The following is a 27,956-nucleotide window of genomic DNA, read 5'->3' as shown; positions in this document are numbered from 1 at the left end:
GTCTTTAAAAAACATAGGGCACTAGAAGAGCAAAAATTAGAAACTCAATTCAGTTTGAATAAGTTCTCTGACGTTTTTGTGAAATGCCGGTAAGAAAAAAGTGAAAGAAAAGAGCAATACAAAAATAAATGTAAGAGATGAAAATTTTATAATTCATAACTAAAAAAAATGCATTTCATTTGTGATACTTTCAAAAAGACATCAAGTAAATGTGCTCTAATCAAAAAGTAATGACACTGAAAAAATAAAAAATAAAATGCTTCATCTGTGTTAACGATCCCTCTTTATTGCATGTCACATAAAATTATGAGAATTTTCTCTCTGATTGGAAAGACAAAATACTTCATAATGTCAGTTTTAGACGCAGATTAAAAGGTAAACCTTTTACCGTAAAATAATATCCTTAAATTGACGCAAATAAGCATAATTGCTCCTTTATATCCCTTTCTTGAGGCAATCACAGTCAATCACACACTGATCGTCACATCATGCAACATGCAGTCATTTATGCTGAACAGTTTCTCATACAGAAAGTCGTGGTTTTCAAGAACAATAGTGAATTGCGACTTTCAGACATTCATCCGATCTGCCGCACAAACTGAGCCAGTTCCTCCCTTGCACCTCTGTCTCCACTCTCTTCCCCTGAATCTTAAATCAAAAGGCCAGTAATGAATGGAGACGGGCACCACTTTGAAACACTGAATCACTCTTTCATGGCAGTCCAACACCCCCGACGCACACACATCATGTATAGAAAAACTGGATTTGTTTTATCTGCATTGCATCAACAATTTCAGCAAGAATCTGACAGCTCCTCCGTCTTCAATACTCTGTCTCAGCATTCTGCCTGTTGCCCCTGGCAACGCTGCCGAAAACTTATCAGCTCCAGTTCCAGCATCTAGCCCCCTAATAGACATCTCTCTATATGGCTCTATATGACAGTTTCTTGACAGAGAAAGTAGCCATATTTTCCTTGTCATCGTCATGGTAACTTACCCGGGTTCTCATTGGAGACAACAGTCCCTCCATAGCTGATTCGGTTGGTTCCGGTGGGCTGGGGGCCCTCTCAGCTGTGCCGGTGCGTTATTCCAATAGATCCTTTTAGAAATGCTGTCTCATCCTCAGAGCAAACATCTCTTCTACAGCGCTGCTCCCACCCAGAGAGCCCAACTGTGCACTGACAGGCACAGAGAGCGGGTCTGTGTGCGTCATGTGTGTGTGTTTGTATGTGTGCAAGTGTGTGGGAGCAAGGAGCACGAGGCGAGAAACTCCCAGCACTTGTCCTTCTTCCTCCGAACCTGTCAGTGGCTTTGTAATCGTCCTTTACAGAGCAGTGTGGCTTGTCGTGTCCGTGGATGGTCCCTCCTGGCTCTGTCCGTAGCTTTTCCCTGTGTCTCCCCACCTTGGAATTCTCCTTCCTGCTCACTCTCCCTCACCGCCTCCAGCTACATTTATTCCACCTTCAATGGGGCAGAATATTGGTTTCATTTTTTTAAATTCTCTCCCTATGTAGCTCCCTTCCTTACGTCCCTCGTCACTCCCTCCTTCTCCCAAAGTGCTCCCGTGTGAATCCGCCTGCTGACAACTCCTTCTCTCCACCCAGGCTGGGGTCAGACAAAATGTACATTTATGGTGTTTGTGTGAGAATGAAAGCAGGAGAGAAAGAAGAGGGCACTCCTGGGCCCACTATTGTCCTTGTGGACAATGGTAGCTCTTAATTGCCTAGCAACCTGATCACCCCCCCATTCTCCTAATAGACAAGGCATGAGTCACCTTCTCAAACACAAAAACCGTGTCTCCTGCTTCCCGACCTGCCCACGGTTACAAGGTTGTACCTGAAGCATAACTTTCTATCTGAATTTAAATCAGGAGTCATATAACTAATTTGCTGTTATGTTAAGTCAGGATGTTCTTATTACTACCTGAAGGTTTTTGTCCAGTGATACAGAGATCCCATTAAAGACATTTGGTCAAGTGGCAGGAATAGCAGCAATATAATGTGTATTCTTTACCATTAGATGGACAAAAATATATATATAAACAAATTACCTTTGCTCTGAACCGTGTCCCACAATTGCCATGGCAACTAGATCCATCAGAGTAGGAGCACAAACAATAAGTGGGATGGTAAAAACACTCCAAATAAATCATGTTAGTGCATCCTTCACACAGCTGCATTCCTCTGGCTCAGCTGCTGGGTGAAGCCACAAAATAATGGCTATAAAGCTTCAGGTGTCTGCCCGCTGACTTTGACAAGCCGCTTTTTTTGCCAAACCTGCAGGACTACAAGGGAAGCGTTCACTCTCCCGCTGTGTCCTCTGCTTTCCCGTTTATTTTAGGCCTGGTCTATCTAAATTGACCCAGATAAAACCAAAAGAGCATTAAATTAACTGAATTAATCATGAAAGAATTACCACAGGGGATTCCTTATTAGCTTTTGTATACACGGTATTATATATTTGCAATGCAATGAGCTGTGCAGTCCTATAATGTAATAGCATTCAAATGCAAATGTATGCATATTTTTCTCCTTTGCACATTAATGTATTGATAATATGGGATAATAAAAAATGATTAGCTCCTAGGAAGAATGTGGGATATAAATGGTGTCATTTGAAGTTGGATCTTGATTTCATGTTGCATGAATCTATGAACTGAACCTTTATTCAAATTTTTGGTGGCCACATGACCCCATTAACCTTATATGACCAATTGTGTCATATTGACAAAAGGCATTTCTAAGACCCCTATCTCATTAGCATGATTAAAACTTACCTTAAAAGGGCCATAACATGATTTTCTTAAGCCTCTCAGAGTGAACTATATCCATACTCCTATATTACCTTTGGAACACTAAAAAATATATATATATATATATTTATGAAATATTAGTAATTTTTCATGAGTTTTTTCCTACCTGGAAGTAAAACGACTTGATTCCTGAGGCTCCTCCTGCCTCTGCGTGTGGCTGGCACTCATTTCATGACGTCATCCCAGAGTCTACATTTCTCCCACGAAAATAATTCAAACTTCTTCAAAGATGGATGCACATACGATATGTCCTTTAGAGGGCCCGACCATGACTACACTGCTTCACAACAAAAATACACGATGCTTCTGCACGGTTGTGCCGGACCGGGGTGGTCGGGGTGTCTTGTTTGAGCTAGAATTTATTGAAGACAGGACACAACTGGAAGATATACAGCATTGTGCATCAAAAATTAAAGTTTTTCTGCTGATCAGCGCTAGCTCAGTGGAGAAATTGAGCGTTGGTGTTAGACTGGGGGCGATGATGTCAAAGCAGATTCTTCCTGGAAGTTGCAGGTGGAATAGTGCTTACGTCAGCACGTTTCCAACCGCTTGTTTTCGTGGGTATGGGAGGGGCTGCTGCAGACAATGCAGGTTTTTAGAGGATTACTCTTAAATGCATGCTTCGGTGTCCTTTGCAGTGAGGAATGAACAGTAAAATGCATTTAAAACCTCAAATAGGCAAATTTTCCCCTTTCAAAACCCATTATATTTTACAGGGGTATGTCTGAATTTCGTCACTACTCACTGGAGTGAACTATAAAGTGTGTTCACCATTTTGTAGTCTTTTTGTAGTCCTAATCTAGAATTCTTAAATCGAGTGCCCTAGAAATTTCCCAGAAGAAGAACACAGCAGATTTATAAATAGACGTTGTAAAATGTTCGTATTGATTAGATTCTCACTCTGTTAAATCTGTGATGTCATATCCAACGTTTAGAGAAAAAAAAGTAGTGAGTATGGTCTATACAGTCCTGCACTTTATAGTTTTTTTAATGGTAACAGATTATAGTGGGAATTCGGACATTTCCTTGGTTCAGGCTTTCCGCCCCGTAGCTCATTATTATACCACTAGAGGCAGTAGAAGCGCATCTCCTTTTTTTCCAAAATGGCTGCCTCCATGAGATCTCGAAAACACAAAGTTTAGCAAATTTTCAAAAGTTTATGGTGAGAATAAGTCGTATATTATTATTCATTTTTAGCACTTCTTGTTGTGTTGAAAGAATGCAAGTTTTTTATATTTAATTCTTTATAGTATATGTTAAAAATGTGTTACAAATTGGAAACAGTGGGTAAAAAGGTGCTTTTTCCAATATTTTTGGATCAATATTTTTGCATCTTAAATCAACATGTGAGCAAAAACGTACAAAATCACCTGGTGTGTAACAGGTCACGAATAATCTGTGATCGAATGTAGCACGGTTCAGCACACGTGTTTAATGTAATATATGTGTATGTGTTTTTAGGTACTTTTTATATGTTTGATTAAAAATATATGTTGTGAATCACATTTTTAGCTTTAATCTAATTTTTTGCCTTTTTTCCTTATTTACTGATATGAAAAATGATCAGACTCTAAAACCGTGACACGATCTGAACCGTGAGTTTTGTGATCCATTACACCCCTAAAATCATGTATATCTCATAACAAATTAAACTGTATATTTTGTTTTTTCTGTATTTCATTTAGGGAAAAAAAAACTCTTGAAATGTTGAATTTTCTGTCAATTATTTAATGTAGTCGTCTTATGGTTAACAACAATACAATTTAGCAATGACAAACAATTGAATTTTTCCAGCTTTGAGCATATACGAGAAATGTAAATCACCAAAGTACTCAAAATATGCTCTAAAAAAACCATGTGCAAGCATTCAAGAAGAGTAAAATAAAAAATCTTAACCTATGTTTAAACTGGCACTAAACAGAATGAAACTATCCATAATAAAAGAGAGCCACCACTGTATTCTACAGATAATTACATGTACATTGAGGCATTTTAAATCCCGATAACTGATGCTCATTCATCAAGTCATCGAGTTTTGCTGTCACACAAGAAGAATTTGGTGACCACTGCTCAATCAAATGAGAATCCCGCCAATAGAAAAGCAGATAGACCGGACCCTGCTGTCACATTTCACCATTGATCGCAGCACTGTGTGAACATGATCAATAACACTCAAGCTGGAAATGCCACTGCTTTACCAAAGCTGCACTTATTTTTATGTGCCAATAATATAAAGCATTCTCCAAACCGTGCTTTTATTGCAAAGCGTGATGCCACATTTTCCTGCAAGTGTGCTCATTTGCTTTTAAGTACCAGAGGAAGCAGCAAATAAGATGTCTCCGTGTTACTTTGAGGAACAAAACACAAACATGACATAGATTCAGAGGGGAAAAAAAAGAAGAATTCATCGCTTAGGGCATTTAGTTGGTGAAATTTGATGCAATGTTTATAATCAGAGCTCTAATTACCATCTAATTGAAGTGAATTTCTATGAACAGGGTTCACAGTCATGTATTTCATTTATAAAACATATTTAAACCTGAGATTTCCCTTGGGAGAACATTCTTCGCCTCACTTCACATCAGACAACCTACCGCCTCACAGGGAAAATTGCAATCAATTACTTGGTAGCACATAACACATGCTCAAAACACACATCTCAAGACAAGTGGTAAAACAAAGGATAATCAATAACAATATAATTTAATGGTTTGTTTGTTCCTATTTTTTTTTAAATAATTAGTGTCCTCTTCAAAACAGTGATTTGATTACTACTTTATGAGGGTGCATGTTGTGCTCACTAATAAAAGGTTTATTTATTTATTTATTTGGTTAGAACTGCATTTGTGCCAAAAGAAGAAATACTGCTTTAGGGTGATGCAAGGTTGAAGACATTTTTTTTATTTTACTGGGCTGGATGTTCATGTGTGTGACAAGTCACAGTGATGCACAGCCCCATATTTCACTATCACACATTCCTGCTGACAGTGAACCTGTCAGCAAACCCTTCAGTCTCACACACACACACTGTCAGCCCCCACACACCCCCACACACTCCAAACACACATCTCATCTCAACAACCAGTCACTGCTGAAATTGAACATACATAAAGGGAAGAATGGGGGTTTGGGATGCAGGGAGTGATAAACCTTACAGTCACAGGACAATACACAATGAGAGCGCTCTGCACAGGGCTGCACATTATCCCTAAAGCACCCCCCCCCCTCCATTCACCCATCCCCCTCCCTTCTAGCCACTCTACTATCCTCCCCGCTCACATCTCTGTCACTCCAGCTGAACCCCAAAATGAATCCCCGGTGACTTTTTCCATCACACAGATGTGAACAGACACAACTTGGAGCCCTTTCTTTCTGTTCTGTAATATTCTATTTTTTGTTGCAAGTGTGTTCATATACAGGCATTTTTGTTTACATTAACCCATCTAACTATTAGATGTTAAACAACATTAATCTTCATTTTTTATGGATCAGAGGATAGTTGTTTCTGATAGAAAACTGCAGATGGTTCACATAAATCAGTGAAGCATTTTACACATGTACAATATCTACATGCAAATAACTGCACAACAGATGACATGTCAATTTGTCTACTTTTATATGTAAACAGGCTACACACTAGTAATAAAATATTAAAAACTGAGTGAAAATCTCCAGAAATATGAAGTGTTTACTGTAGGTCTAAACAAGATTAATATTTTAACAGACTGTTTTGAGTAAAAATGCCAGTTTTTAAAACTGCTATTAAAAAAAGTATTGAAACATTAATGTTCTAAATAAATGTACGTTTTTTGCTCGTAATAGATCATTCAAAGGAGTTATATAAAGAGAAAATACTCACCCCAAATCGTGCGTGTGTAAAGCTGTTGTAATTTTAATTTGTGCTCGTGTAAATTGTTCTTTCTATTTTTTTTTTTATTTCAGAATTTTTGTATTTATGCACAAAATATATTGTAAGAGTGACAAATCAAGAATTATGTACGTACAAATCCAACATTACACACAAATCAAGAATTACAAATCCACAAATTGGGGTGAGTCTATTTTTTTTCTGTATTTTCTTTTCCTTTTTGAAATTGGGAACAATCCGTAAAATCGATTTCAGATTTAGGAATATTTTAGGTTTATTGGCAAAATGAGCAAGGCACAAAGTCCAACTTTGTGATAAAGAAATACAAAAAAAAAACGTTTTTTGACAACCAAGTGCTGAAGTTTGCTACAAAGTGTAAAAGAAATATCTAAAATTCAGAATGAACCGACTCTGCAGTTGTTTTGGACCAAGTTTCTATTTTAACTTTTGAGTTATTTGACTTTCTGTAAAATATTCTATGCTTTTTGCAAACCTTTCTGAAAGGGATTTTAGAAATACTGTGAAGATAATTTCTTTGTTTTTATTTATCCATGAACACAAACATGTTTCTAAGCCGTTTTCTTTTCTATTTTTTCTGGTTTTACGCGCATCAAATTCAATTTGAACTGACACTTAATTTAACACTCCCCATTTCATCCAGCAAAAATATGAAATGTTACTGTACAGACAAAGACATTACCAGCAATGGAAAAAAAAAAAAAAAACCAAGAGCCACATCGGGGATAAATGAGACAATAGTATGCAATTTTCTCAGGCTGTTTGTGTTTCCATTAAGAGCTGCAATTACATCTCAAAAGAGGATGTTCCAAGAATTGAGGTAATTATCTGCTGCAAAATGAACAGAAACTTTATGGGGGAAACGGAGGAATTAATTGCAATGATTATCAATTCCACAACGCCACAGCAGGGATAGGAGCATTAGAGGTTCTCTCCTTTCTTCCAGCTCCATGCCTCAACATGATGTCTTTTTGTCTTTGAATCTGTTGGCCCATCTGCCAATGTGGCCGTTCCAGCACTGTGCTGTCTATCAAAACAAAGCACATGTTCAGACTGGGTTTATTGTGTAGGTTATTTTTGTTTGAAAAGTTGAGTCAGAAAATGTTATTATCATAAAATATGGTCAATTTATAGTATAAAAACAGATATTTATTAGCAACAACGAGCGGATCCATCTCTTTGTGAGTCCCTGCTCTCTCTGAGACCCACAACTTGATGTGCAACCAAATCGATGCTGTGGCAAATCCTGCTTCTGCTGACCCTCACACTGTGGATTGGGACTCATTCTCTACACTGACCGACACCATCGACTCAGCAGGGATTTGGAGAGACAAGACATGTGCCTGTTAACAATCATTGTCGATACTGGGGGTGGTCTGATGCTGACACGGATAGACTGAACCTGTTGTTGAGGGCTTACATGGTTCGGTGTAAGAAATCCTGGTTTGTTAGGGGCTTTTCAACCAAGTTCTTTTTTTTAGCAGTAAAGGTGTTAACAAATATAGCATAAAAGGCTTTTTCATTAAAGGAAATTGCCATTTAACAGTGAAAGAGCATCATTGCTCTTGCAGTATTTTGAATTGTTGTGCTGTTTTAGCAAACTTTTCATATCTTACATGTAATAGCTGGGAGACTTTCCCCTGCTTTTGAGGTTTCCACAGAATTTCAGCTAAATGTTTAGCTGTTGTTTGGTGTCAGACGTGCTAGGCTATGATTTACTGTGATATATTGGGGTGTGAAACGGCTCCGGCTCGTTTCCAGAGCCAAGGGTCCCAGACACGTTTGAGAGAGCTGGGTTGATTGTTCCCCCAGGGAACTGGCCTGACATCTAATCTAAACTTCATCAAACAGCAATTTCAGGAAACATGCTGCTCATGCACATTGTTGTGTCTTTTCACACAGAATGTACAAATATATATACTATATTGCTGTATTTGGTCGTCCTTTGTGGCTGCTCATAGTACTGGAGGCAGTTAGAGGCAGAGCAGGAAAGCCCTTCTTCTCTCACGTGTTACCCAAGCTCAGGGGGAAGGACATCTTATCTCACTGCAGCAGAGAGCGTGAATTAAGAATGAAAAATGATAGATGGGAGTGCATAATGCAAACAGGGTTTTGCAGGAGAAGGACATATGGGACTTTGGGAGAGGAGCCAAGGGAAAAAAGTGATAGCACCAAGAAACAACAAAGAAAAAAGATTCATTCGCCCACATTTACTTGAAATATTTGTCAGGAAAAAAAAAAAGCTTATACTGGTTTTTGAACACAAAATTAAGCAATTTAAGGCTGCTGAGAACTAGATTTTACTAGATTCATAATTAGAGACTTATTCAATAAGACACATTTGATTCAACAGATGTGTTAAAACTATTTCAAAATATACAATTGTTTGAAATAAAAGCTATTTTATTCATTGTGACCTGCAGTAAAACCATGCCCTATGCGATGATGTCATTCCAAACTGGTCTCCTAGCAACTGTCGTTAAGGGCAACCGGCTCTTTCAGGCAGATCACCAGGCCTGGAGGAGAAAGGTATGGACGACAGTGACAGTGTAGTTAAGAGTCGGCTGTAGCTAAGATATCATTTAATGTCAATCATTTAAATTGTGTGGCCAACAAAGTCTCCACATCATTTGTCCAGAAACACAATGTTAAATCATGTAATATATTTATGATTAGTCTTTATATTTGTCCTCAGCATGTATGATTAACTTTTCACTAGAACATAACAATAATACTTCAGTCATTTCCGAACCTATTAAACATTTTAGAGAACTTCCTGAATAAAAAGCAGAAGCATTGTCTCTTTAAAACCAATACATGTTATTTAAGAGGACGTGTCTCCCTCTAGTGGTAGAAAAAGAGAATTGCAACGCGCTTTCCAGTTTTGCTCTGCTTTTTTCATCCTACACAGTATAAGAACTGAAACATATAAATATAAAAGAAGCATTAAACAATTATAACAGGAACAGTACATGTGGAGCATGCATGTCAAGGAGAGCACATATGGAGCGGCACAACTAAGTGGCAGGAATAATATGAAGGGACATGCATGTGAAGATTATGGACAGGAAACTCCAAAGTTAAAGTGGGAATACAGATACAGACTGACAGGAAGGAAATGGTGAACCAACCAAACATTGTAGTGGAGGATAAAGAACAGAGGAAAGCTAGTTTGATTGCAATAAAAAAAAGGAACATGTGAAATGCAAAATACTAGGAACTCAGAAAGGTGAAGATGACAGTGGAGCCCGTGGTAATTGGAGCACTCAGAGCAGTAACCCCAAAACTGGAGGAGTGGCAGCAGATCTCTGGAAAAATCTCAGACGAGATGCTACAAAGGACCCTCAAGCTCCCCACCCAGGGCTCTGGTAAAGAACCTGAGCTTGGGTGAGAAACCCTCTGTGTAGGATGAGAGGGGTACTTAAAAAAATGTATATCAGCTCTAACTTTTTATGTCCTGAATAAAAACTAAAATTACATTATTGTTAATTTTTCCTAAAATATCTGAAAATATTGCTAATACAAAAATAATGATATGGATTCTGTGGTTTTAACCTTAATCACAGGCTATTTAACCACTTTGCAACATGTCAGTGACTCTCATCATGAACTACTAAACTCCTGGTGTGAAACCAATCACAATTGAGGAAAAAAAATCAAAACTCAAACGTTCATGACAACAAAAAATACTCTTTTAGATTCAACTCTATAAGAAGCACGTTATAAGTTCAGTAAAATACGGTATGATAAGCAATTTAAGTAAAACATAATTTGGACTATAGGTGGCGCTATTTTATCAGGTGAATCAGCATCAGGTAAACTAATTAAGAACACATATGTTCAAACTAGTAACAATAAACTGTAACTTTCAGTACAGGATTGTTGGCAAATATTTCACCCTGAAGCATTATTGTTCAGACATTTTGTTTGATAGTTTACTACAGTTTAAATGTTCCATTGTGAAAAATGTCAACCAATTTGAGTCCTTGTCCTTAATCACCCTAACCTTCGTAACCTTAATTTAGCATCATTTTGAACCGAAAAAACCTCTACAGAATATTAATTTAAATAATTGGAAATAAGGTCAGGCATGAAGTGGTTAGGGTTTATCAATTAAGCATGTGTTTGGACTCTGAGAGGAGAAAACCCATACATGCATGAAGAGAACATGCAAACTCCACACAGAAAGTCCCAGCTGGGATTTGAATCTCACTGTTAGCCGAGAGTCCACGCCAGTACAGGACTGTACAGCCCTTAAAAGCACATTTTTAAACTAAAACTAAAAGTTGTTGCTTTTTTTTAAACAAAATTAATTTAAAACATCGTAGTTAATGTGTATTAAAGAGGAATTTGATCAATATGCAAAACCTATCTACATCAAGGCATTTCATTGATTAAAAACAGTTGGTGTGTTTAGATTTTAAGCACATTTTCATTAAAAGCTGATTAAAATTACAGCTCAAATGCTCTGTATTTATTGAATCACAGCTTAGAAGTTAATGTTCAAGCCAAATGCAGCGATTTATTGTTAGAGACATCAAGTGTGTGAAATTCTTCTAAAAGTATTTTTAGTTTTTGTCTCTTCTCAGGCAGAAAACTTGTAAGCCAGACAAATGTGAATTATTTCCTCCATGGTTTGTAAAAGAACAATTTCTTCAGCAATCTGGTATTAACTTTCAGTATCAAGCATGTTTCTACCCCAGAATACCCTGAGGCCGCACGGTGATATGTAAAACACATTACATGTTTTAAAGTAATGAAATGATAAAAACTGAGTAAAAGCAGAATCACAGCTGAGGTGTGATTTTTAGTTAAATGCCACATGTGTCTCCAATCCCAGCATGCAGTGTTTTCATGTATTTAAATATTAGTTGAATCGTTTCTGGTGGATTTTAATGGTCTAATAAACCAAAACAAAAATCAGATTATACATTTTTTACTTTTGCTGAAATCAATTAGGGTTATTATGTGAATAGAAAATTGCACGTCAATGTAGTAGTTTAAATCCCAGACATCTGCAGATTCCTTTTTGGAGATTTATGCATTTGAAATGTAAACACATTTAAGGAAGTATTTCTGTACTTTATCCTGGAATGTAGCACATATCCATAGATTTTTAAAAGTAGAGCAGATGCACAAGTTGCACACATCTCCAGACATGTTAGTTCCTCCATGCTGTGTAAAGCCGACCCTAACTGACATGAAAATCTCTCTGTTGTCAAAAATGTCAAAAACAGTTATTTCCCCCACCAGGCTCAGCAGGTCGTTTTTAAAATGTCATGACCTGGACTTTCAACTTTTTATAGCCTAACTTATCAAAACATGTATGTGTGTTAGAGAGGACGTGTTCGGGGTTTAAAGATTTTATTTCACCAAGTTAAAAAGCAGTTGACATGTTTAAATTCCAGCACATTTCCACTGATTCCTAGGGGGGCAGAATAGAATTAACAGGTGTTTATGACAGAGATTTTAAATTCTATCCAGAGATGTGAGATCTATTTAAAAACTTATAATAACCAGAAAAAAACTTAAACTTCTTATTAGTTTATTAAACTTAAAAATGAGGGGTCGTGTCTTAAATGCTTTTCTTCAGAGTAGCACATAAACCAGCTCTTTGTATTCCTGGATGTGAGAATTAAAGGGTAATCAAACCCTAAATCAACTTTTTTTGGCTGTTGATCTCTATAAATGGGGCTTTAAAAGTGCTGTCTGTTGGTCATTTCCAAATTTTTGACAAATTAAAACAAACTTGTTTATTTCCTGAAAAAAAAAAAAGAAAAACGCCTGTGTGCTGCCCCCTTCAGGTTGAATCAAGGTTTAACATTTCATGATTGGTCAACTGTCTTCTTCCTTACCTCCACCCCTCTGATTGGATTTTCAAATTTCGACTGTGGGCGGAGTCAGCCTCCAACTTCCCTGTTTGGTTACCCTTTAAGAAAGCCTGTCTGGCAAGAGGTTAAATGTCTTTAAGAGTAAAAGATACACCAAATCAAAATGACTGTTTTTACCTACAACTTTAAAGGAAAAATAAGTGTTTTTATCACATATAAAATACTGAATCCATTCAAAGTTGATTTTCCTTAATTTTTGTTTACCAAAAATGATGTTTTTATGGCAGCTTGACCTTTTCTGGAAATATCACATAACTATTGCAAAGCTGTTACAGAACTTCTGTCTGCATACTGTGTTTAGTTTTTTTCTGTGCATTAGCTGAATGCAGAATGTGAAGTACAGGTCAAGTGTGACGGATGTGTGTTTAAAAACCAATTTTAAAAAATTACATAAAAATTACAAATTCTAAATTCGAGCACAGGTTCCGGTACTGTCAGCAGATGAACAACAAAATCAATAAGCTCTGCTTAATCTAATTGGTGCTTGTGAATGTGCCAATAGAGACACAAAGCAGTACACCACTGGCACTCATGTAAAGACACATTAAAGGCACTTGAAGAACTAAAGATGGATGTGATAATGTTCTTAATGCTATTTTTCATAAATCACGTTATATTCTCATTCAATCCACAGTCAGTTGGTCTGATCACCTGACTCTCACCCAGCTGTTCCACTTCAAAGAGAGACTGCAGTGCACATTAATATGCAGGAGAAGATGCACATGTGGTGGACACTCCACACAGTCACACTTGAGACTGTACCCGATGCACACAAAAGACCACAACACAATCTGAAAGAACTAACAAAACTGGCTAGAGCCTTTACCTCTACAGTTCAGATTTTCTACTTTTTTCTCTCTATTTCAAGTTATTCAAATCTTGCTTGATCTATAATTATTGATTTTTAGGGATTACTGGTAAATCCAAAATCCACCCTGAACTAGTTTTTTTCTGATCTTGCTGCTTTGAAGAAAATAGATCTCAATATTGTGCTTAATATGAACTACTTTTGACTTAAAGTAAATACTTATGTTTTTTTTTTTTTTACTAGATTTAAAGCTAACCAAGCAAATCCATCACAGCCTTTAAGTGACAAAGTCAATTTGGTCAAGTTCTGTCATCTTACCAGGTGTATTAAACATGTATTTTAGACATAGCACAAATAATAAAAGTTACATTATTTTTTGATCAAAAGCTGCTGAGTACAGTTTAAATGTCAGATTCAACTTGATGGCAAACATTTACCTTGCAGCACTAATGTTAATCATATTTTCAAGACACAAGTTTAGGCTGTTAACCTAAGAAAAAAGATGAATCAAAATATGTATGATGAGTCAACAAATTAGCATTTAGATTCATTTTTTAGGACAGAAACTTCATTTATTTATTTTTTAAGCCTAAAAGCACTTTTTAGCATTTGTATTCATTGAAAAAAAATAAGGTGGATAGGAATTAAAGTTAACTTTAAAAAGAGTTTTCTTTTCTTCATGTAAAGTAAATGTGTTTCCCTGCAGTAACTGTGGAGCTGTAGTTCGCTGACATCAGCAGTAGTGGCTCCCAGCATCACTCAAGCATGACTGTTCTGCAGGCATGCAGCAGCATTGGAGAAGAGATGCTGTCAGGCATTTCCTTTCAATCATGAGTCTCTACATAATATAAAGAAAGCAAAAACAAAAACAAAAAAAATCTCTAGAAAGTCAACAATTCAAAGGGTCAGGCTGTTATAAAAGAAATGGAGGCAGATAAACATTTTCTTTGAACCTAGTAATAATCATGCATAGGAAGTAAAAAAATCAGCTATTATATTTGCTGCAGAAAATACAAGTTTTTTTTAGCTTTCAATACTTTCACCACTTTGCCTTGGTTTGGAGTGCATCGTATCATTGTTTTTTATGACAAAAACCAATCTGTCCTTTTTATACCATTGTGTACACAGATAATGTTGTCTTCCTCTCCTGTTTTACCATTGTTAGGGGGCACTAATCAATTATCACTGTATGATGTCATCCTGGTATCCCTCCCCCATTCACTGTTCACACATGCTCCAGATGCACACTGCCTGCCTTGTACAGAAAATCTAGTCTGATATTAATACAATTTCACTTTATTGTTTATCTCAAAATCTTATTACATGTTTTTCTTGCAAACATGATTATGTGTTACAGTGAAATCACATGAATTCAAAATCTGTTGGATCCCTCATAGAGCAGTGATCTGTGCTCCGCCTTGATAACACTGACTCATCTGGTCTCCATGTGAAATAGAAGAATAATCGAATGAGGGAGAGAGACAAAGAGATATGGAGGGAAGATCAAGGACAGCATGAAGTCTTTTAGTGACTAAAGCTTTAGTCAGAGTACAAAGAAAAGCGTGTGAACAAAAGCCTCTGAGAAAAGTTTAGATGTCAGTTTGCTATTGACTACAAACATTTACCTTTCAGCACTAATGTACTGTATTCATTTGAAGTTAATTAAGAAGTAAAAGCAAAAGTAAGTTGTTCTTTCTCTTTAGAAAAGTTTAAACTTTAAATTTCTTCTGTGATTTGTTTTACCACAACTTCTGCCCTATTGGTTTCACATCCACGCTTTTCTACTACACAGAGCTCTAAAGCGTTGTTTTAAAACATAAACTTAAATGTCAACCAAGTTTTTACCTGTAGCAGTGATAAAGTAAATTAATACTTTAAGACACTTTTGGGGTTAAAAATCAAAACAGTTTCAGATTTAAAAAATGTAACTGTTAAAGCAAATGTTATTTATGATTTATGAATTTCCACACATTCATTCAAAAACATGAGAAGATTTTATGTTTTTACATTTCTGTGATGCGATCCGATTTTTAGAAAAAAACACGGTTTCAAGTGCAGAACACAAATTGGATTTTTAGACTGTTCGTTCTCTCTGTGGTTCTTCAGGAGTCCTCGCTTTTTCACACATTTTTAAATTCAAAGTCGCTTTTCTGACTGCATGTTTGTCATCAGTCTTAAACTAAAAGCCTGATTGTCTTCAGTGGCTGTTGAAAACATGCTTTTAGAGAGTGAGGCTGTGTTTTAAAGACCTGATACAATGGAACCATTTTAAATTTTCTGTGTTACTTTAAAGCTGGAGTCTGAAACCTCAGGCTCCAGAGACACTTGCGACTCTTTTATCCCTCCACTGCAGCTCTTTGACTTAAAAAAAAAGTGAGAATTAACTAATAATTTAACTAATTAATTTGTGTTTAGATTTTTGACATGTCAAATAGGCCTAACAAATCAAAATGTTGGTAAAAGGTTTAATCTACTGTCAAAGTGGTTAATCATCAATGACATTATCTTATTGCATGCACATGTATAGATAAAAAAGTGGATTCTACACTTAAAAATACTTGTGTTTTTATTCACTAGTAAATAATAATAATAAAATTAAATAATTAAATTAATCATATTAAATTTCATGTTTCTTGCATTTTAATTAAAGTTAATCCGCTGCAGTTTGGAAGATCTGGTAGGATGTGTTTATTTTGAAAGGAACTTAAATTTGCTGCTGTCAAAAGTGAAGGAAGCTAAATTTGTTATGTATAAAAAACTCAATTGTAGAGAACATTTCAAAGCTATATTTTATAAATGAATGGCTTAATTACCTCAAAAACATAAATAAAAAGTATTTTGAGGAAAGACTTTTCGGCTCTCGTTGAGTTTCAGTCCATAAGAACCTGGACCAAATGGCTCTTTTACCGTTACAGGGTGGAGACCCCTGCTTTAAGGTATAGTCACATGCACCTGTAGGCAGGGTGGGGTTGGGGTTCCCCTTCCACAGGGTCTGTGGGTTTTGGTTGCCCAGACCCCTGGAGGGTCATAGAGAGGAACAGCTGGTTCAAGCAGCTTCTTGACGGGAGCACAGGTGTTTCTTGGAATTCCCTTGAGGCTTGTTGAAATGTTATTGTATTTTCTGCACTAAAGTGTGTACTTATTGGCCTTGAGTAAAAAAAATAAGAAAAAAAGCTGTTTGATTGGGCGTTATTGGTAATACGCTAACATGTAGTGTTGTGAGATAATTGTGAAACTAATCTATTCATTGATGATTCGCCTTATAAACTGGTGCACTTTAAAAACAGGTGCGTCCGATAGCACTGAAAGTACTGTACATATGATTGTAGTATGTGTTGTTACTGTATCGTTAAGAATTTATAAGCTGCATGTGTAATAGGTTCACAATATATAATATATATAGTTTATACACAAACATTTTTGATGTACGCTGCCATACAGTCCCCTGTGCCATGCTCTAGTCCTTCGTAAACTCTTAGTCACATCTTCTTATATGGTTAGTTGCTGAAAAATAGGCAAATTTGTGCGGTACACCCAAGAAGCATGCACTATCACGTGAACACTTACGGGCCCCTTATGCACACCACAGGATTTGGCAAGGGGTTGGTTGAATAAAAAATCCACAAGACACAATTTCTTGACTCATTAAAGAAAGAAAGAAAAATTAAAAAGAACCGATTGATGCTATTTTATATTTTTTGTAAAAGTTGACCTTTTTCGAGTCGGCTTTTCCAGCATTTCAAAGTCTGCATTCCTGAGTAAGCATAACCGTTACAGTTGAATTTTGTGATTGGCCAAACCATGTAAGTTTCAGAAGTCCCACGCCATGATCTGCAGCTCCAGTAATGAGAACAGTCCTGCCCCCAAGCCCCACCCCTCTGACTGGATTTTCACAGTCCCCCTCCAACTTCCCTGTTTGGTTACCCTTTAAGTTTGTTTTTTCCATCTTCTTAGCTGCTTGTCTCTTTCAGAGTCACGAGAGTGCTGGAGCCTAACCCGGCTACTGATGAGTGAAGGCAGGGTTCACCCTGGACAGGTCGCCAGTCTGTCACATTGCCACAATCACACACTCAAACACACTCACAATCACACCTACAGACAATTCAGAGTGACCAATTCACCTATGACGCATGTTTTTGGACGGTGGGAGGAAGCCGGAGTCCCCGGAGAAAACCCACACATGCACGGGAAGAACATGCAAACTCCACACAGAAAGGTCCCCCAGCCGGGATTCTGTTTCAGCTCCCCCAGCCGGGACTTGATCTGGAGCCATCTTGGTGTGAGGCGAGAGAGATAAACACTGTGGTGTCACTGTGCAGCCAATGTACTCAGGTAATCACATTTAATATAAAATCACAAGAAAAAAAAAATGTCCTGAAAACAAAGTTTTGGGTTATTGTTATTGTGTATAATTGACATAAGTTTTTTATTGTCATTTAAATATTTGTTTTTATTTAGCCAGAAAAAAAAATAAATAAGGAGAAATGGAATAAATATTAACTTCAGCAAGACTTTTCATCAGTTGATTTAAAGTAAATGTGTTTCCCTGCAGTAACTGTGGAGCTGTAGTTCGCTGACATCAGCAGTAGTGGCTCCCAGCATCACTCAAGCATGACCGTTCTGCAGGCATGCAGCAGCATTGGAGAAGAGATGCTTTCAGGCATTTCTTTACAATCATAATTCTCCTCATAACAAAGACAACAAAAAACGTATCCTCAAGGAAGTTAATAATTTGAAGTGCCAGACTTTTATAAAAGGAAATTAAGCAGCTAAACGTTTTCTAACCTTGAACCCAATAAAATCATAAATAAAAAGTAAAGATTCAGCCTTGAAGATTTTTATAACAGGAAATGAGTTGTTAGCTTTCATGGTTTGATGTGTATTTGTATCAAAGGGTGAAAACTATCAGAATGATCATGAGATGGACATGATTGTACTTTGTGACAAAGACCCATTGTCTCTATCATTGTTACACCATTGTGTACGCAGATAATGTTGTCTTCCTCTCCTGTTTTACCATTCTTAGGGGCACTAATCAATTATCACTGTATGATGTCATCCTAGTATCCCTCCCCCATTCACTGTTCACACTCCAGATGCACACTGTCTGCCTTGTACAGGAAGTATACTCTGATATTATTGTTTTACCTTATTCTCTAATGCAACAATTTTATAACATATTCTTTAAGAAGTCTCATATTTAGTGAAATGATTATGTCTAGCAGCTTGCATGTATTCAGAATCTGTTGGATCCCTCATAGAGAGCAGTGATTCGATTTGTGCTCCGCCTTGATAACACTGAATCATCTGGTCTCCATGCTAAATAGAAAAATAATTCAATAAGGGAGAGTAACAAAGAGATATGGAGGGAAGATCAAGGACAGCATGAGGTCTTTGTCTATTTTACGTAAGCCTTTTTTTTTTTAAATATATATAAACAATCTCATTTTTATTAAATCATCTATGTGGTCTGCATAGACCTTGAGGTTTTTGTCACGCACAGATTCAAGCTATATGTGTTCTACGGAAACAAAGAAAGGATTACATTTAAAAAGAGTTAAGAGATTGTACATGTATGCTGCTGTTACTGAAGCTGTTCCTCGTCATTCCCTCACCTCAACCAGACCTCTGAGCATCATGGAGAAAATTCACTTAGTCTCTGCATCAAGACACTGATTTATCTGCTGTTTCAGGAGCTTTTCTAGCAGCAAACTGTCATGCTGAATGCTATAAAACTTGTTTTGTCAATGTTTAGAATGCAGAAAAAAAGGGAATTCTGAACAAATGAAAGAATTTTTCACACTGAGGATATACTTTTTCTATTGCAAGGCTTATTTGTTTACAAAGGATGCAGCTGCCTTATTTGATTTGGGACCTCCTAATTACCAGATGGAACATTTGGCCTCCCAGTAGACAATTACACTGCAAATTAAACTTTTTTATTCTGAAAAAATACGGCCATCTCCACACTTTTGACCATAACTAAGAAGTGCTGGTCTCATCATCTGAGCTCACTGATAAGACATCAGTATAATACAACTGTAAGCAACACCATCTCCAAAAATCTTATTTGTACCCTCTCTTTAAAAAAAAGTATTCATGTTAATATACTTATGCTGCCTCTGCAGCTCCTGAAATTAATGTTGGAAGATCATGTGAAGTATTCAGTCGCATTGAAGTGTGATGACTTTAATCTTATGGTCAATAGAAATGCATGGGCGCTCTCACATAGCATCCAACTACGCCTTCATTTATAATTAAGGGCTCAAGCTGGCATGTCAGCGGGAATGTAAATGCCATATCTCATGCAGATAAATTAGCGAGCTTGAAATGTCAACCCTGATCATTGTCAATTTACACGCTGAAAGAAAGTTAAACATAAGAGCGTGAAGATATTGTAATAGATATGAGACACAGTCTTAATAAATAACATTCTAACAGAAGTGATTTTATATGTTTATGAGAAAATACCTTATTGGGAAAATTAAAAGGTGCAACTCAAGAAAGATTTAAGAAGAGATTGTGATATTGATTTAAGGCATTTAAATCAGACAGCTAAGTTATTGAAGTGCAGAGAACACTCTTAATGCAGTATAGGAGTGAAATAAAAACACTTTTTACACAAATGCTTTCAGTTTTACCTCAAAACACATTTCTAAAAACAAATCTAGAAAAGCAACATCTATTCTAGCTTTGAATAAAAAGCTGCTGGTTGAGGATATTATCATAAATTATCATAATTTTAAGTTTTGATCATTTGAGTTGTAAAAACCTTATTTTTACGGTAATGTTAAATATGTTCTCAGCTACTTTCTTTTAGTAAAACCCTGTTCTTCTCATTTTTATTCCTGAGAGTTGGCTCTTCACAGTCCCAGAGGGGGTCATGCATCGCTGGACTACCTGCTATCTCCACCTGTCATTGTTACTATGGCAATAAGGCAACCGGAGGTGAAACAGCAGTGTCAGGAGGAGAGCAAGAATTGATGGAGGGCACGGGAAGTAAGGTGTGAAGGACAAGAAGAGGGAACAAATACATGAAAAACGAACCTCTATTGCAGGAAAAAAAATTATAATTTTAAGGACAACAGTCATTTTTGTTTGCTGCGTCTCCATTTTATCATTGGATTTAAGTATATCAGAAGCTGAACTTGTGGAAAGCCAAAAAGTTCAACAAATTCCTTTTTTAGTGAGCAAAATTATAATATTATTACTATTGTCTGGTTTTATTTAAATGCTTTTGTATTTGCACTGCAGGAAAGAAATCCTGCAAAAGCACCCCACACTGCAAAAAATGGTTCACCTGTCTGAAAGTAAACATGAAACCCATTACCTGTTATTGCATCAAATATGAAACACTTTGTAGTGGAGCTGTGAGCCTTGTAGTGAGCACTAAAGTGGACGTACGCACTATCCTTTTCAATGAGATGACACCTTAAGTGTTGCTTTTGTAGCTGCCAATGTATTTGTCATGTGGTAATAAAGACGTGAGGAGCGTGTTAAAGAGAAAATAAATGAACCATCAGATGTGGTATTATATACATGTCTGGGACTCACCATGAGCAAACACACTGCTGATTCAGGGATGAGTTGCACAGCCATAACCGGATCCTCTTCTAGGTGTGCTTGTAATAAAATGTTGCTTGTCTTCTTTTTTCTTATTCCAGTTCTATTCAGTCAAGCAGCAAACTCACTTCTGTCCAGCTGACACCTAAAACCCTTTAGCTGGTGTTCCCAAATGGCGTCTTTATGACCTGTCAGTCTGGGCTTTAGACTCTTTAGTTTCCATTTGTAATTCCACAGTCACTTGAACATGAGATGCCCAAATCTCTGCAGTCTTTCACCAAAAAGAAAAAAAAAAAAATCAATCCTGTGTTCTTGCAGATTTTGTTTTAATTTTAGAGCAAAAATAAAACTCCTTTCTCCTCCTTGTTTTAAAAAACAGAAACCACTTGTAGACTTGGGACCCCCACCCTCCTCAAACCCATGTGGTTTGGTTGCTCAATACTCCGTCTGTTGCTGCCCTCTGCCAGTCTTTTTAGTCTGTCTCCACAAAGCACTGGTCTGAACAACATCCGTCAGAGAAAAAGCCGCCCTCTCAGGATTTTCTTTCGCTCCTCAAGAGGATGCAGTTTCCCTGTATGAGGGATGCTCCTCAATTGTCCCACTGTGGTTAAAGATTCATCTCAGCTTCCCTATCAAAGACAGAGCGTAGAGACCTTTCTTTCTTCTTATTCTCAAGCCTCGTGCATCCTCAACAAAATAAACCAGTAAGGAAAGTAAAGGAGACTAAAAAAATGCTGTTTTGGATGGCAGAGGATAAGGAAAAAGGATGGGAGAGATGTGGTGCTGCGGGCAGCTACTGGTGAATGAGGTCCTCACTGAACTGAGAGTAAATGAGGGTGGGGAAGTGGGAGGGGGCACGGGAATGGAAATGCAGAGAGAAAGAGCAGACCGCGCCTATTGATGTCGGCTGAAGCTGCAGAACAGAACTGGTTAAGAAACAGTAATCACCTCATCTATAATGTGGAAGACACAAATCTGGATCGGAAAATTCCATCTGTGCATGAAACACATGAATCTTGATGTATTTTAAAATCGTTCCCAGTGGTCTTTCTATTATGATTATTTCGTTATTTCGTTATAGGACATAGTTTCTGCAGAGCGGAAGACCCCCCCATTAATACATGTCCACAAAGAAAATTAAAAGAATTCCGAAATGTGAAAAACCAGATTTAAACAGTTCAGGCTTTTGCCTGTTGGTGCAAAATGGATTCTCAGAAAACTCGAGACATTCACAAACCCCTCCCACACACACACATATTTTCTTGTACCCTTTTTAATGGAGGAATGCATTGAAGATGAACTTGAAAAACAACTGTCGTGCACTTTGATCATTTCAGGTTTTTCTTGTCAGCAGCGCTTCAACTGCAGCTTTTAGACTTCCAGTATTGTTTCTAAAAGCTGCAGTTCTATCCCCGTCTTGAACTTCCATACAGTCCAAGAGTAAACTCGGTGAGTAGAAACCTGAAATCTCTTTATTTCTGAAATTGCTTATAAAACATGCCAGAATATTTTTATGTTGCTTTAATTTCAGTGACAAAAAAGTTGTATAATGAAGAATGGATTTAAGAAGGAACTTATGAAGCCCCTAAAGCGACATAAAAATTAAAGTTAAAAGAAAAAAACAGATTCTAGCTGGTGCACACTAGATAGTAACTGTTAAAATTAAGTGGTCAAGAGAATTTTTTAGAGTCAGTTATCATGTGTTTTTTTTTTTTTTTTTAACGCTGTAGTCCTACTTTAGGGTTTCACCTAGTTTATTGTGAGTTATTTATAGAACGTCACGTAACTTTTGACATTATGTGAGAAGATGGCGATTTGAAAAACAAACATCTTCTACTGCCACTCCTACGATTCTGATCTGCTGGGACCAGGACAAAAATATTGACCAGATTTGTTCTGGGTTTTGCCCACTACCATGGAGCTTCTCGGTACTGCATCGCGTTCTTTCCAGGGACAGGTCATTCCTTTCTTTATCCTCTCCCAGTGGAAAAAGTGTTAATCCTGGTTCCCGTCCTGGTGTCTTCTCTGTATTTATTAGGACTTCTTTCTCATTCTGGTGCTCTCCATCTGTTTTTGTCTTGGATCGATCCCAGGTACCAGGTTGCAGGTGTTGCTTGTTCAGCAGGTACATCTGTTAGGCGTTCGAAATCTGTGGAATCTCTGCTCATGGTTTCACATTCCAGAACAACAAGCTCAGAATTCACAAAGAAAACACACAATGTCACAATTACATTATCTTATTGAGTTTTATTTTAGCTTAATTTGTTCATTGTCACCATTAAGCCCTAAAAACGCTGGGTTAAAAATGACCCAACTTTGATTTTTATGTAACCCCTGTGCTGGGTCAAATATGGACTGACCCAGAACTGGGTTGTTTTGATTTTAACTAGAGCTGGGAATCGATTAAAAAAAATTCACTAATTAATCACAAATCTGGAAAAAAATGAATTGCAATTAATCAACATTATTTTTTTATTATTCTTTTTTTAGTTAGAGTATTTGCACTTATGATCTGCAAATAATCATAATATGAAATCACATACAACATTTTACATTTAGAACATTTATTCGGTAACCTTCTGAATATAGGGTCTACCTTTATTTTGTCATTTTTCTATGTTGTATTCACACACTATACATAAAATCATGCAAAAACATAAAATTCTGTCTGGAAAATTTTGGTTAATTTTGCTGTGGAAATGTTTAATGAACTGTTTTTACAACATAGAATTAAAGTTTTAAGTGTAATTTTAAGTAAAATGTCTTAAAAATATTTATGATTCATGAACTTCAGATAAGTTTGGGTGACCTTGGACCTACTCCAGTTCAAATATTTTTAATTTTGTTTAAAATGCTGCAGATTTGGTCATTATTTCAAAATGGTAGCCCTTGGCATGACTCAAGACCCATGAAGTAGCCCTCAGTCTCAAAAAGGTTGGTGACTTCTGCTCTTTATTCTTCCTTTAATTTTCTTTATTTGTATTTTAAAGCTCTCATCACCCATCAGAAAAAGGATGGAAGATAAACTGCAGCCTAAAAGGTTTAAAAATGACTCTTTGTCAGAATGGACTTCGATTGACAAAGGAGCCTTTGGCTTTGTGTATAAAGCCTGGCATGAGAAAATGGGACACTATGTGGCTATTAAACTACTTAATGATGTCAGGTCAGTTTTTCCTTTTTTAATTAATTTATATATATTATTTAATTAATTTACTAATAGTAAATGTACTAATATATGGGTAATTTAGCCCATAGTCTACTACATAATCATTAAACGTGTTTTTTCCTTTTGCAGTTTGGAGACAACGCTGTTAAACGAGGCTAAATTTCAGAATGTGTTCTCCTGTCAAAATGTCCTGAGGATTTATGGCATTTATGAGGGAACTCCTCCTGATGAACAAGTCAAACAAAAAGGAATGGTCATGGAGTTCATGAAAAGAGGATCTGTTAAGACTCTTTGCAAAAACTTGTCAGGTCCTCCACCGTTTGTACTTGCCTGCCGTTTGATCCATGAAGTTGCTTTAGGAATGCGTTTCCTTCACTCAGAGGGTTTCCTGCACCGTGACCTAAAACCACAGAATGTAATGTTATCTGATGATCTTCATGCCAAGGTAAAATGAATTAAATTAAAAGAAGGTTCACTTTTTACTATGGATGTAAAAAGTTATCTAATGTTTTTGCAACTCTTTAGCTGGCAGATTTTGGTCTGTGCGTATTGTCCATCACTAGTAGCAACAATCAAGAAGGAACATCCAATCAAAATGAAAAGCGCAATGCAGGCAGCTTTAAGTACATGCCACCTGAAGCTTTCAATGTAGATTACAAACCTGCTCGTTCTTTTGATGTGTATAGGTAAATATGTTTTTTTTCAAGAACATTATGCTATTTTTTAAATATACACTTAGCATTACTTGGGCAATTTAAAAATTATTTCTTCTTAAATTTCATTTAGAAACACATTAACTTCACTTCAGATATATTTGTCACAAATTAAATTTTTCTGTGTTCATCAGCTTTGCTATATTTATATGGACCATCCTTTCTGGAAAAGAACCTTATCCAAGTAAATTCAATCAGTTTCATTTTTAATAATACACATATTAGAAAAGATATAGAGGGAATAAAAAAGCAGATTTCCATTTGTCTCCAAATAATATTTTTATTTCTGGTTTCATTTTTATGCAACAAAGTTGCTAATGAGAACAGGGTGAAAAAACAAGTCTGTAAAGGTCAAAGACCCACTCTTGTTGACCTATCAAAGAAAGATACCGCAGAAATGAAAGATTTCCTGGATCTAATGGAGAAGTGCTGGGAAGGTGATCCAAAGAAGAGGCCAACATTTGAAGGTATGAGATCATACAAACCATATTCTCTATTGTCTATGTTTTTCTTCTCTGCACAATTTAAATAGAGGATTAATTTAGCATATATTGCTTTGGCAAGATTATTTTTCACATCGTTCCCTTTAAAATGAACAATTTCCTAGAGATTACGCCCATGGTTCAGAAGATGTATTTGAAACATGAAGGTGAAATCCATGATGAGGTCTGCAAGGTTTTGAAAAAGCTGGCAAGAAAAGAGAATGTAAAAAAGATAAATTGAAAATAAGTTGATACAAAAGAAGTGGTTTCTTTTTTGTCTTATTACTCCCTTTGTTCTTTATTTCAGGACTATATTAGCGAACCTTTGGATTCTTCCAAATTTTCAAAAGATCCCTCTGGACTTCCAAATCAGGTTCCGTTTATACATGTATACACGCAATTCTAATGATATTTTTTTGAATCAGTTATTTAAAACTAATTTTAATTTTTCCTATATGACAGATTGCTCCGACTGATGAGGGGAATGGTATGAAAATATATACTTTACTTTTTCCACTCACATACTCATTCTCAAAGGAATATAGCTAACACAAACAAGATACCAATGTAGAATCTAAAAACTCAAAACAGAGGTTACACAAGGGCAATAAGGTTTTTTAGTACCACCTCATTAATTTCACCACATGAACATGAACAAATGTATATTGGACACTTGAGCAGTGGACATTAGTTCATCTCCAGGACATAAATATATTGTTTTAGTCTTTGTTTTTAACTGCATCAAAATGTGAATAATGAAGTAATGAGGGTTTCTGTAGTCTAGTAAATGCAATTTAATTACCAAAGTTTGAATTGTAAGTTGTTACGTGATTTTGTTACTGACACAAGTAATTAGATCACAGTAATTTGTTACTTTGTAAAAAAATACTCTCTACACTGGAAGCAGGACCAATACCCAGACCTGCACCAAAACCAACAGTCACACCAACACCTGGGTCTGCCTCAAAACCGGGACCTTCACAAAAATCTACATCCAGACCTGCATCAACACCCACACCAACACCTGGGTCTGCCCCAAAACCTGGACCTTCACAAAAATCTACATCCAGACCTGCATCAACACCCAAACCTGCATCAAAACCCAGACCTGTACAGAGTCCCAGACCTCCTCCAAGACCTAAAACTGCATCAACACCCAAACCTACACCAACACGCAAACCCGCACACAGACCTGCAAGACCTGAACGTGCTCCAAGCCCGACGATTTCTCATAGCAGAAGTTATAATCATGGGGTGGTTACTGAAGAATGGGTCATAAAGGGAGTGGATAAAAGGCTCGACCTTGTACCCAGAAGAAAAAATGATCCACGAGGAGACAGGTGAGCACAAACTGAGACAAATGTAAGAATATGGCATGAGATAATGATTTTACATAGAACTATCAAGAAATATTTATTGTTATAAAAATATGTTTCTTGTTAAATATGGAACTCAACTGAGTAAACGTTGCATTTATTTGTGATCAAATGACATGAATATCTGGTAACATTTCATATTTTAGGTCACCATAAAATTGACTAAGTCATATTTCCTTTTGACTGAACTTCATTATGTAATATGATTGATTAAGTGCTTTTGAGTAAAATTTGACTTGTTGTAGTCAGATCTTAAACTAAATAAAATGATACAATTTCATAGATGTATGCTGTATTTCTAACACTATAAATTTTACAATAAGTATTTTTTCCTTTCTTCTGTTGAATGCACTGTTTGCATTGAAGTGGTCTCCAGTACAGACTTGACACCACCGGCCCCTGGATTTTAAAGAAAGTGGAATAGAACTGTCAAGTAAGTAATATTAATTTTCTCTGTGCAGTCTACATGTTATTTACTGTTTTTTGTTTGATTTTACAGGATACTTTTGAGTGGGATTAGATGGACAGGAAACATCAATACATTTCTGTGGATGCGGTTAAATTGGTAAAAAGGAGCAGAGGTAAACATATAATTGGGTTACCTCAGGGAAATAAAATGAAATAATTAAATATTGCAAGTGCAAAAATTATGTAGTGTAGCGATATTATAATCTCAGCTAATGTAACTTATTGGTTTAAATTACAAATATGGTAATAGCTTCTAAAGTTTGAGCAAACTGGAGGAACTGCAATGGAATGAGGATGAGTGAGACATTCAATAATTGCTGAAAATATTTCAAAAATATGGAAAATAGAAGAGAGGAGATCCCTTTTCTTTGCTCTACAATCATCAAATTTCTTTAAAATTTTCATCATAAGTGGTCTAGTGCTTTGTGGTAGTGAGACAAATATTCAATAAAGTATTTACATATTTTATTTTTGTAGAACTTATCTTAGATTTTAACATTTTTTGCAAGACTGTCAGCCAAAAATGACGCTTCACTTGATCTTTGTAAAAAATGGATGGCGGGATGGAGCTCCGCCTCTTTCCCGTCCTACAGGAAACTAATGCTTGAAAATAATTCCTAATATTCCTACTGAAAGTTAATGATCAGGAGTGGAGGAGTACAGATGGTATTTTGGTGCATTTTGAGAAAAAACAGTTTGGGGCGAGAATGCATCTGTCAGCATCAAGTGTTTTTTGTCATCACTTACTCAAAATTGGGGTGGCAAGGGGGGGGTGGCACCTGCCCCCCCTTG

At 36.5% G+C, this 27,956-nt stretch overlaps 1 protein-coding gene and 1 long non-coding RNA gene across 3 annotated transcripts in view; one reads left to right on the top strand and one right to left on the bottom strand.

The window, feature by feature from the left end:
- frmd4a (FERM domain containing 4A) overlaps positions 1 to 21,953 on the bottom strand; it is a 102,215-nt gene extending 80,262 nt beyond the window's left edge. Inside the window, exon 1 of one of the 2 annotated variants that reach the window (XM_024280911.2) lies at positions 20,951 to 21,953. In XM_024280911.2, the coding sequence (XP_024136679.1) occupies positions 20,951 to 20,995 (45 nt within the window). In that variant the 5' untranslated portion in view covers positions 20,996 to 21,953. Of the gene's footprint in view, positions 1 to 996; positions 1,550 to 20,950 lie in introns of those variants that run through there. The other variant, XM_024280912.2, reaches the window with a different exon arrangement.
- A 3,674-nt stretch (positions 21,954 to 25,627) lies between these two features.
- LOC112151832 lies at positions 25,628 to 26,662 on the top strand. The gene is made up of 3 exons (XR_004948067.1): positions 25,628 to 25,693; positions 25,783 to 25,807; positions 26,228 to 26,662. It is a non-coding gene; the product is annotated as an uncharacterized LOC112151832 (long non-coding RNA).
- Positions 26,663 to 27,956: the final 1,294 nt, after the last annotated feature.

The sequence above is a fragment of the Oryzias melastigma genome, linkage group LG6 (genome assembly GCF_002922805.2).
Source record: "Oryzias melastigma strain HK-1 linkage group LG6, ASM292280v2, whole genome shotgun sequence".
NCBI lineage: Eukaryota > Metazoa > Chordata > Actinopteri > Beloniformes > Adrianichthyidae > Oryzias > Oryzias melastigma.
Note: the sequence above shows the minus strand (reverse complement) of the source record. Positions and strands in the feature narration are given on the sequence as shown.